This window comes from Mesitornis unicolor, unplaced genomic scaffold (assembly GCF_000695765.1).
Source record: "Mesitornis unicolor isolate BGI_N332 unplaced genomic scaffold, ASM69576v1 scaffold29864, whole genome shotgun sequence".
In the NCBI taxonomy this organism is placed as follows: domain Eukaryota; kingdom Metazoa; phylum Chordata; class Aves; order Mesitornithiformes; family Mesitornithidae; genus Mesitornis; species Mesitornis unicolor.
In genome coordinates, this window is record NW_010179878.1 from 15,419 (window position 1) to 27,191 (window position 11,773).

General features: G+C 37.9%; 1 protein-coding gene across 1 annotated transcript in view; it reads right to left on the bottom strand.

The window, feature by feature from the left end:
* Positions 1 to 1,036: 1,036 nt before the first annotated feature.
* Positions 1,037 to 11,773, bottom strand: part of TMEM192 (transmembrane protein 192) — a gene marked incomplete at its 5' end in the record, with an annotated part of 13,610 nt that continues 2,873 nt past the window's right edge. The window contains 4 exons of the mRNA XM_010182932.1: positions 1,037 to 1,327; positions 3,306 to 3,408; positions 7,559 to 7,693; positions 9,739 to 10,003. Coding sequence (XP_010181234.1) covers positions 1,204 to 1,327; positions 3,306 to 3,408; positions 7,559 to 7,693; positions 9,739 to 10,003 — 627 coding nt within the window. The remainder of the gene's footprint in view (positions 1,328 to 3,305; positions 3,409 to 7,558; positions 7,694 to 9,738; positions 10,004 to 11,773) is intronic.

Genomic DNA, 11,773 nt, shown 5'->3' on the forward strand with positions numbered 1-11,773 from the left:
GTAGGGTGGATTAATTTTATTATGTGCAACAAGACCACTGCTCATGAGAGCCTTCTTCCCAGTTTTATTAGCAATTACCCTGTCTTGCCACAGAGGTACTGGCTTCTGAAAGAAATCTACACTGGTAGACAAAATAGTATCCAGAACACAGTGGTTGTTTCACCAGCCTTCCCAATAACAGAACCAAAAATTATTGTTTCACCAGTTTCTAGAAAACCTGTCTTCTGCTGCTTTTCACCTCCTCACGTACACCATTTTAGCTACTGAATCACGACACTGACTTTTTTTGAAGAGTCGAAGTAAAGAGCAAGGATGTGTGTAACTGATGCATCTAACAAAATCTTTAAAGCTGTTCAACAACAAGTTAGTAACTAGGTTAATGAAAAAAGTTTACTCAGGTATTTTTGTATGAAGTCAGTTCAGTCTGCAGAGTAGGAATCTTGTTATTAGCTGATGTAGAGTCCTCATAACAAGAAGGTCATCAGTCCTAAGGATACCTCTTACAGGTTTTAAAGCCAGAATTCTGAACAGCTGCTCAAATTGCTCATGGCATTGTTTTGTTCTACACACTTACATCTGAGATTTGACCTTCTAGGGCACTCACCGCCTTTTTTTTTTTTTAATCCTAAATTGTACACCAAATTTCTCCACTGGCACAGGCAATGGTTTCATTCATTTTCTTGACAAAGGAGAAAAGAATGCAAGTATCTACTTGGTATAGGATTATTAAAGTACACCACCTCTAACACTAGAAGTAACAGGAATCAGTGACAGAACATGTCCAATCTTAACTTCAGCGCTAGAAACCGAAGAGTCATCCCTTGAAAACAAATTCAAGAAAGAACAAATGTGTATTCTAGAAATATGAAATATTTTGGTAGTTTGAAGCTTAAGGACAAAATAGCAGCACAAAATAGCAACAACTGAACAAAGTTAAACTGCTACCTCAGGTCCAGCTTTCACCTATTAGGAATTAAAAATCCTTGAAACTCCACAACCTTTTTTTTCCAGAATTGATGATTTGAAGAGAGTCAGTGTCCAGTTGTAACAGGTTTACAGTGTATGCAGAGCTCATCCTTCCAGCTTAACTCCTATTTCAAAGCGTGAAAGGTGATTGAAGAAGAGTCATCTGTACAAGTCAGTCTGGATACTGCATTACCTCATGTTCCCTCCAGAGCTACAGCAACAGTTCTTCAAATGCTGTTAAGTTTTGATTTGCTGAGATGTTAGTGCCAGTAGTCTCTTGCTCAGCAGTGCATTGTGCCGTTGAAGATATTCTATTACATCTCCTTGCTTCTCAACTATCTCTTCTAAACTTGAATTTTCCCTGAAATAACAAAAAAGTGAATATAAGTTTCAATAAGTGACAGCAGCTTTAATGTATGAAAGGTCAGAGCCAATTAAATACTTTAGTAAGTTGCTTTCTTCAGTTTTACTTTTGTTGATCTTGAGTACTTTGCAGGGAGGAGTCAGTCTACGCCACCTTTATGCTGAACGTCCATTTTGCATGAGAAGGCAGGATGAGGAAAAAAAAAAGCTTCGGCTAAACTTCATGCCCATAACCAACTTACATATTTCCTGCTAGATACTTACAGAAGAGCTGTAGTATGAGGGTTCTTATTGTTTAACAAACTTAGCGAGCCCGACAACATGCTCAAATTGCACTAAGAAATCTGTGGCACCTTTTGCAAATATGTTATAAAGCTTATTTTAACCAAGCATAGAATTTTTATTAGCTGTGTGGATAAGCTGTTTAAGACAAACTTCTTGATTAACCTGCAGCGATACCATTTGGCACAATACTGTAACAGCATCAGCACCCAATAGCTGTGCTATTTCAGATCTACAACCTGATGTACAGCTAACTTGCCACTTAGAATATCTCTAGCTTTCAGACATCTTTCATTTTAGCTAGGACAGTAACATTACATAAAGCCAAGTTATTTGAGAAAAATCTGTAGAAATACACTAATGTGCATTACCAACTTAAAGCACCAGAAGTCCTGATCAGTAGCTTAAGTTGTAGAGGTCATAATATTCAAAAAACATTCTTATAATCAGGGTCACCTGAAGGGCTGACTGGATTCACTTTTCCCTTGAGAGTTATGGTCTATTGAAAGAGTCAGAGTTGTATAAAGCTGAATTAAAATAACTGTTTTGCAATCAGTTTTCACAGGAAGCTTGCAGTCTTTAATAAAAATATAATCAGTCTTTTCCTCAGCTGCTTATTGTTGCAGACTCATTCCCTCGGCATTTGAGAATTTCTCAGGGGAGAAGCTGAATGAGAAATGAATGAGGTCCACCATGCATTCATCGTGGTGTTTTTATCAAGATGGAAGTCAGACATTGTATCAAAATTCAAGACAACTCTAAATCCTTCCTGTATCCCAGACATCTACTTCCAAGTTCCATAAAAGCATGTGCAGGCTGCATTTGTGACACCAGAGGAAGTGCCAAAGTATTAGTCATCTCTGCACTTCTACTTTTTACTGTGGCACACATACAGAAAGAATCACACTGTATTAGAAAAATTCTAAATAAATTCTTATCTGAAAATCCAGATTACTTCTGATGATTTGTTAACTCATACCATACTTGCTTCAGCAACTGGAAGATGTTCAAACAGTTGGAAGATACACAAAGAACAAACAAGCAGTAAGCCTCAGCACTTGTGAGGTCAATACTGGGTAGCTTCTCTGACACACTGAACTTCCTTACCTCTTAAGTGCCCCACCCACCTTTAAAGTTCCTTCTCAAACTGGAAATATATTCCAAATCCCTTACTAGAATCTCATGTCCAACTGCTGGCACAGAACACAGCTGCAAAGTCATCTTCTTTATCTGTCAACTGCCCACAGTGTATTTCCTTCCCTGAAAGAACTGGTTGAAGAAGCTAGGCTTCTGTAGGCATTCTTTAACTAACAGTGTAAGACACCAGCATCTTCCCTCAAACTCCCATATAAAGTCAACTAAACCAGATTAAGCACAGTTATTTATAGCACATTAAAGACTCATGCAACCAGCCATAAATGGTCAAATCCCCTTTGTTCTCTTTGAGGGTTTCTGTTCCATAACAAATTCCCATTACTATGTAGAAAGTACAGGACTCTGTTGCTTCTCATCTGCGCATGTAAAATGGCAGCATTAAGTATATAGCTTCTTTCAGAACTATTGTTCCGACCTCTCATTTGGTTGACAGATTTAACATTATATGCAAGTCTACAGAATGAAATGCAATTACAGTAGTCAGTGTTACCTATATACCATGGCTGTACACAGCACAAGATTAATACAGAAAATCTGACCTGAATCCAATTTCTGAGGTAATATGGCTAGGGTAAGCATACATCTTTTCTTCTTCAATTACATCAGGTCTTGGCTTCGTACGATTGAAGTTGCTTATTTTCACTGCAACAAAGTTTTATCAATTAGTTGAAAAGCAATAAAAGAAAGAAAAAGGAAAAGCTTTATCATCAGGCTTCAAGTTAAAACCCACAAAAATCTAACAGATTATTACAGGATTATCTTAGGCTAGGAGATGGAAAGACAATAAGGGAACCTAAGGAACAGGGAAAAAGGAAAGAAAAACCAAGAATCTACCTCTGCTGATTTCTGGAATGGCTTTGATTATAAGTTAGTGGTGATTTGGTGGGATTTTTTTGTTGTTGTTGTTTTTTCCCCATCCCCCCCTCAGCCCCACTACTTAAAAGACCACAGTGAAGCAAAGACCAGAGTGGTGAAGCTTGAACATACTGCTCAATATCTGCAGAGAATTTATCACTTGAAAGGATACTGAGATTCAGTCTCCAAATTTAGGCCATAAATTAAGCAACGTGCCATAAAAAAGTTTTGATACTAGTATCTAGGTCAGAATATCTAAGTTAAGCTCTTTGATAAACACTATTTTAACGCGACTACCTGCAATGGAGCAGTTTGTCTGCCTGCTGTAGAACTAGGGCAGACTTGCTACAGAAACCCTTTAAGTATTCAAACCGGAGTGGCTCTGTGATCAGCTTCACATTGTGAACCCTGCAGTACTGGTTAAGTTCAAAACCAGAAATCATTCCTGTGCATCTGTGAGTAAAGTTTAAGACTAAATTTAACAGATGTGGAATGGGAATGGGTGAGGGTGAGAGAAGCTGTAGGCACCCTCTGCATTATTTCTGGAAGGAAGCTGAAAATACTTGAAGCCATTCAATATCAGATCTTGATTAAGGGAATGTACCGAGAAAAATGGAGTATGCATGTGGGACTCTGCAGTTACGACTGCTTGCAAAGCAATATATCTAATGACAGTAAAAACATTACAGTCTGGCTCCATGAGAAATCCACGCTACTGCAGCAGAGAGACTGTCCTTTCAAGTCAATAATATCATGGGGTTTATTACAGGCCACCCTGCTAAAACAATGCTAAGACCCTCCAGAGGCTAACTACATGTTAGGCTGAAAGGTTAGTTATTTCTAGGATGGTATTCCTCTACAAATAAAGCCACAAAGGAATGGATGCGGAATTCACAACGTGTTGTTTGTGGGAATGTTAGTCTTTTATTCAAGTGATATAAGAAGTATGTAAGACAGTCATTAAATACATGTATTTAGTAAACCTTTTAAAGCTTGACTCCCTATTCTGTCAATAACAAACTTACAATAGGAAGCTGGCATTTAGAGCATCTGTGTCACACTTCATTCCACACACATTTACCTCACTTGAACAATTTATACATGTCAAGTCTGTTATAGTTTAATCACAGTAATTCCTTGTTCTGAATCTCTGCCTCTGCATCCCACAGCTATATATGCATGAACTACTGAATGGAGATAATTTTAAGAAAGGCAGTAGTATTTCATAGGACATTGGGCATCATACAATTCATAAAATAGCTCTGATGAGCAAGAATAAGTATCTGGAATTACAATCAGGTATTCCATGCCACCACTTTAATTTGTGAGGCAGTAATATTTAAAAGAAAAAAAAAATCAGGAACATGGACCTTCTACATATAAACATTTATGCCTCATTCTAGTAGTAAAAAATAATTATTCCACCTTGGAGACACAGGGTATGAACTGGTGTTACCTTTTTCCTCCAAAATTTAAGACCAATATACTAAGTCAAGAAAGGGGTTGATCATAAGTTGCTAGCATAACACAACCTTGATCCCTGCATTGTTGCTCAGTTACATTAGCTGATACTATCTTAACAGTAAGTGGTATCTACTAAGTGCTTGCCTTGGACAGGGGCACTCTAACAGTGAGCAGACAGCTGCCCCTAAAACGCTCTTACTAAAGAAGCTTCATGCTCCCATTCAGTCACATACTCTGTTGCATTTGAAAGTTCTGAGTATCCCTATTACTACAGATTCTCAGGCTATTTTCAAAATTGGCCAAATATATTTGTTTTGCTTCAGTAAAGCTTTATTTTGATTAAAATGTTAAAAAAAACCCAAACCACCACTACACACAGAGACACACATGCTGTCTCTTAGCTTACCTCAACACGTATTTGGGTGGAAAATAAGAAAACAAGTTACACTACCCACTGGAAAAGTCAACCTAGAGTGATTGGTGGCCTTCTCCATCTTGAGGCAAGCATTAAGTTACACAAAAATTAACCCTAGTTTTGCACACCAAGCTTTAGAGAATGAAGCTTAGACTGTTGTTTCCAGACTGCTGAGGAAATAAGGCAATGTTGCCAAAAGGAACTGCCTTACTCCATCCTAGCAATGCAGCTCTGCCTCTCATTCATCTTGGTTCCAGCACTCACTGGATCCTTCTTCAAGCCTCCTTCAGCTTCAAAAGCAAAACCTTGCACCCCTCAACTTCCAAGTATAAGTTGGATAATAGATTTGATGGGCAGAGGAACCAGCACAGTACAAGCCAGGAAAAAAGACCCTTTTGATGACAAATAAGCAGAAAAATGGTTTGAGAGCTCTTACAGAAGTCCAGGCTCAGACCTTACTACTACAAAGGTCAACTTTAAGTTGCATATCCTTTTCTGTTTTTCTCTTCTCTGTGCTCCAAGAAGCCTTAGGGTAAGAAATAATATTTCACTGGAATTCCTGGCATACTATTAAAGTTTTGCAATTTATCTCTTATTTCCTGAGTTTTCCAGGAAAGTAAGTATGCCTATGCAAAGGAGGGATGATCTCCAGCATTCTTGGAATAGTTCTCCAGGACTGCCATGCTTGTGTTCCCTCCTCATTGCCTTTATTGCTCCAGAGGACAGTTAGTCTACTCAAGCCATGCTGGTCCATTCAGAGGAAAGCCTCTGACAATCCTATACCATTCAGCTGTAAGAAGAAGACAGTTTACAGCTGCGATCTTATTTCCTGTTGCATTTTGATAAGACATCCTAGATTAATTACTAATTATGAAACAAAAAAGTAGTCAGATTAACACAAATACTGACTACCACAGAAATTGCTTTTACTTTAAGCTTCACACAGTCCTGGAGGAAGTATTTCCACTCTCCTTCCTCCTGTTTGATTACAAGTCAGGAGCAAACTAAGTTTTGCCCATTGGTTTTGTTCCTCCAATCCCACCCCCAGAAAAAAACAGTACTAATGAAGCTACTTAGCTAAGATGTCATCTCCTTGTTTGTAGCTGTAGGTAATCAGAAAGCAGCATCTCAGAACCAGCAGTATTAACTAATTCAAGAGCAGGAACTATATGCCATTTAAACAGACATGGACTTCACTGTAAACATCTCTGGTTTTCTTCGGGCAACAAAAATAATTGCATTTTTAACATCTTGGACCTTTTCAGTGGTTTTTCCCAATCCAGTTATATTGAGTTAATACAAGCCATAAACCCAAACATCTTCTAAGATAAGATCAGAGAAAACTATTTGGTTCCAGCATTTATTAATCAACATCTCATATAGTTCTGCAGCAGTTTAATGGAAAGAGGTTTAGCAAGTCTTGATAAGTTATACCAAAGCTAAAAGCAGATAACCTTAAAAGACAGTGACAGTACAAAGTAATGCCTCAGTTTTATTAAGCAGTGTCTTATTTTAGTATTAGTACATATTCCAAGAGCCATGATTTTTTTTTAAACCATTAATTAGAGGGAATATTCTATTTCAGCAACAAAGAGGAACTGAAGCTTTTTTGGTGGGAGCAGCCGAAGATGAAGAGTCTGGAGAGTAAGGCACAATCATACAATCAATTCCCACACATAAACCCTAGAAGCAATTCTGACAGCCAGCTACCTTACTGCTTCACAGTTTGTGGTGCACACACTTGAGAACACACTGCTAAACAGACAAGCCTGTTCACAGGACACTTTTGCAACAACTATGCATTTATTGCCACTTCACTGGATCAACAGCTTTGAGGTAGCATGGAGCTTTCATTCAGCAGCACTTGGGAGATCAAATCAAGCCTGACAACCGTCCCAGTTGTTTTGGATTTGCCTTAGTTCTCCTTCTAAAGGCACAGAATCATTCTGTATTTATAGTTGCAGTTAAATGGTTTGGGGAGCTATTGTGAGGGCAAACAGAACAGCTGAGTAGCAGCTATAACAAGTCTCACTCAAGAAGGCAAAAATTGTCTCTCACCTGTGTAAATCACTAAGCACGTCAGGCAGCTAATCAGCTCCAGGCCCAGGACTCCCAAGATAAGATACAGGTACACTTTACTGTGATCAGGAAAGGAATGCTGCATTGCCAGAATGAAAAGCAGGGCTGCATTACCTAGAAAACAAATGGTATATTTTACAGGTGTAACAATTTCATTAGCTGTTGAAAATAACTTTGTACTTTCATCTCCAGTATCTGCATTAGGCTGCAGTATTTCAGTAATGCTTTTCCATTTCATGCCATACTTGCCTCTTTGGCCAGTTTCCTTAACACAGGTCATGCAAGCTTACAACTGCTGGCAGCAAAATGGGGTTTTGAGGCAGCATTTGACTGTAATGGTAGAGAATTCTAAGTGTTCTTGCAGATGTTTTCTGACTTTAAGAACAAGAGTGGAAGAAATGTACTCGAAATACCTAATATACAAGTGTAGGCTTAAACAGTTTCTAATCTTGTTGCTGCTATCCATCCCTAAAACTGTTTGGAGACTATTAATGTCTTTTAATTCCTGAGAGGTCACATCAGTCAATTCAAAGTGAGAGGATGTTTTCCTTCATGTGGTGGATCTAGGTGTATCTAAGTGAGGCTAGCAGAGCAAAAACCAGAAACACCTTCCTTTCACAGGGAGATACTTGCATAGGCTTCCAGTTACCTGGCTTTTATTTTAATACTTGCAAGTCACTGAAAGTTTAACTGAAATGAGCACAATTAGCCAAGGAGAGCAAGTGTTGAATTACAGACCTAATAAGCATTCTTAGTTCTGTACACACCCTCATCCTCTGATAAGAGAATGCGAAATATTTTTTTCTTTCCTATAAAAATGCTATAATCTGTCTGGATAAAGTACTAAGTGCATCAAGAACATTAATGTAGCTAGGGGACCGTAGAGTTCTCTTTCATACTCTGTTAGGTATCTATGTTGTCAGGATGGAAGCAGTATCAGCAGTGATTAGCATGGCACAGAGTCTGCAGTAATGCAGCTAACCACCTTCTCCTATAGACGATTTACATCAAAGTCTACAGCACACAACTGATTGCACCTTAACATTTACACATGCCCAGAGTTTGTCTTGTACAGGGCTCCATCTAAGACTGGACACAGGGCTAAGTATTCCAGATTACAATGCAATGGGTAGGAAATAGTCCTTTTACTCTCTCTTGAAACATCCTTAAACCTGCTGTAGCCTGATTTTGCCACTGCACTGCAAACACATATTTATCTTCAGAGCTCTATCTAGTGGCCATAGCCTGAAGTTTGGCACACTCATCAAGTTGACTAGCTCTCTCAGTAACTGGGTGGAAAGCAAGCTAGGGTTTTATAAAAAGCAGAATGATCTAACTTCTCAATTCCAGTAAAAAAAAATTCTACTGAAGTTATTCAGAAGCTTTACAGGAGGGAGGTGGGATTATAAGAGAGAAAAATACTGTAAAAGCTACCACTTTTCCTTTTCCCCCTGCTATTTTTGTGTGAAAAATCCACTCAAGCTAGATTGATTTTAGATTTGAAATAGTTTGTCAGAAAAGTTACACGAGCCAATTGTACCAATACTTCTTTCAGCTTCACTGGCCAGTGAAGTAACTTGGAATACATAGTTAAACCACTTCCATACATCACCCTTTGTCCATAGAAAGTAGAAAAAGGCAGTCACAAGTAGAGCTGAATGTTGCATAGAGCCCCACTAAAGATCAGAAAATTGCTTATTTTACCGATTTCAGATAGCTGTTGATCAACAAGTAATTCATCTGTTTCTACTTGAATTGCTGAGCTTGAAAAGAAAGAGTAGCACACTTATTGGAAAGACGAGCAGTCTTGCCACATACCCAACCAGACAAATGAGTATGCAAACCAAGATTATGTGCAGTCAAACACAGACCTTGCTGTCTTTAACATTTTATGGCTGAAGACTAGACATTTGACTCAGCTTCACACTTGCGGGCACTTTTCCACTACAGCGAGTTCTTTACAACATGCATCTGGCAGGCCAAAAAAGTCAGTCAGTAGGTCCACCTGACTAAAATAAGTCTAATTTATAAATGCCCATAGGCAGGTTTTTAGAAGTTTATAATATACACATTTTATATATAAGTGTTCAGTCTTATCATGTGACAGTTTAAAACTTTATAAGGAAAAAAAACAAAACAGGAAAACAAGTTCACTTCACCTGTGGATTGTATCAGCAGTGGAAGCCTTTTTAGATGTCTTGTTGATCGGTATATTGAGAAGTAACCTCTGCTTCTGACTTTACTGTGGTGGTGCTGGATGTACCGTTCAAAAAAAACGTGCAGAATCCACAGAATTACTTTTGCAGTGATAATGACAGTCTGCACTTTAAGTGGATGAGTATAGCTTCCAGGGCATTTATCCTGATTTGGATTGGGGTAAGAGCAAAACATAGCTGCTAAAAATGCTAGAACAAAAAAAGCAGCCTGGAAGAGAAAGGAAGATAGAAGAAAACTCTTAAAGTCAAGATTTAACTATATAAGAAGACACACAGGCTTATGTAATTTATTAATTATGCATTACTTTCTGAATTGATTCTACTAGAGTTGAGAATGTATTAAAAAATTAGACACTTGCTACAAGCACTGCATGTCATTCTGGGAACATACTACTTGGCAATTTCAGTCACGGGCAAGATTGTCTTCCAGAAAGACAACCAGTTTCCAGCTGAACAGAGCTGAGAATTGCCACTTTTCCCAGAATTTCTTTTAAATCAATGCTACTGTTCCAAGTCTCCCTTTCATAGTGAATTTCTCTTATTTCTAGACTCTTTAGTATGTCTTTCTACTTTGAGAAACTTGATTTATACTCCCTCAAAAAAAGTATGTTTAGACTTATTCAATTACACTTATTACTGCTCTGTAGGACAGCCCTTTATCTTATTGGTACAGCCTACATTTCTTTAAATTAGAATTTCAAAAATGAAAATCAGCCCTTTATTAAATCCATTAAAGATAATCCCCAGGTTATGACATTAAAAAAGTGAAACATCACAGTAACTTATAAAGTGAATTATTAACACTGGGTAGACATCTTTGCTAGTTGGTAATCACTCTTTAGCATATTTACTATCACATTTTTCCATTTTGCTCAGAACATGTCAGAATGACCAGACTGTAGTCAGTAAGATTATATATGCACTTATCCTTTCAGACTAGTGCCATTATGCCATAACCTTTCCCACCTTCTAGACCTTCCTCTATAGTTTCAGCATAAGCAGGTAGCATCAACAATCTTCTGGCCAAATAGAAGGCACTGTCTTGGGTGCACACTATCTGGGGTATAGGTATACACCCAGGGGTTTGTTTTGTTTTGGGGTGGTTGTTTGTTTGTTTTTAATAATCTTTATAAAATGTTTTTATCATCGGAAATACTCTCTCTAGTGTTTTCATTCAGTGAACAAGAAAATGTTACTTTCCCATCCTAGTTCATTCTACAGAATAGAAGTATTTTAAACTAGAACAAATACAAAATACAAATACAAAATCAACTCCCACCAATACAGAAGTAAATTGAAAGCCTTTGTATCAATTTGCATCAAGTCTACAGAAGTTTAATACCTCCAATGTACTTAGCTTAAAAAACAATGTCCAATGTTCTGCATCTCATATCTGACAAACAACACATCAAAACTGAAGATGGAGGAAAGCATCTGATTTTCATTTGCTAGCTTCGTTTCCACATTTAGTTCTATGGATATCTAAGAGCCCACTGCCCCCTTCCCACTCCCTTGAACTTGTTTTGCATATTTTTGTCATTTCTCAAGCAACCTTTTCCACAGAAATTAATATTTCAAAACCACTTAACTGCTCTTGATACAAACTGCCCTCAGCTTGCTCTGCTTGTGAATGGAGTTAGGTAATTGGGAAAGGAGGAAGAATGGGGAATAATTTTCACACAATCATCAATACCCAAGAGGCATCTTGGCACTAAATCTCAAGTTACCTTGAGATGGGTTAAGTAGCTAGATTAAGAAGTGAAACAGGAGGGAGGATTATCAACAAAACATTCATTTAGTCTACTATTTTACTACCTCCTCTCCTTACAAAGCTAAGAATAATCCAGTTAACCCATTATTTTATTTGGTCCATTTACTGTTTGGTTTGCCATTTTAAAACAGTACCACATCTAGTGTTACTCACTCCAGGTATTAGAAATGTATTTCAGCACAGAAATGGCTACATTAAATAGGTTCA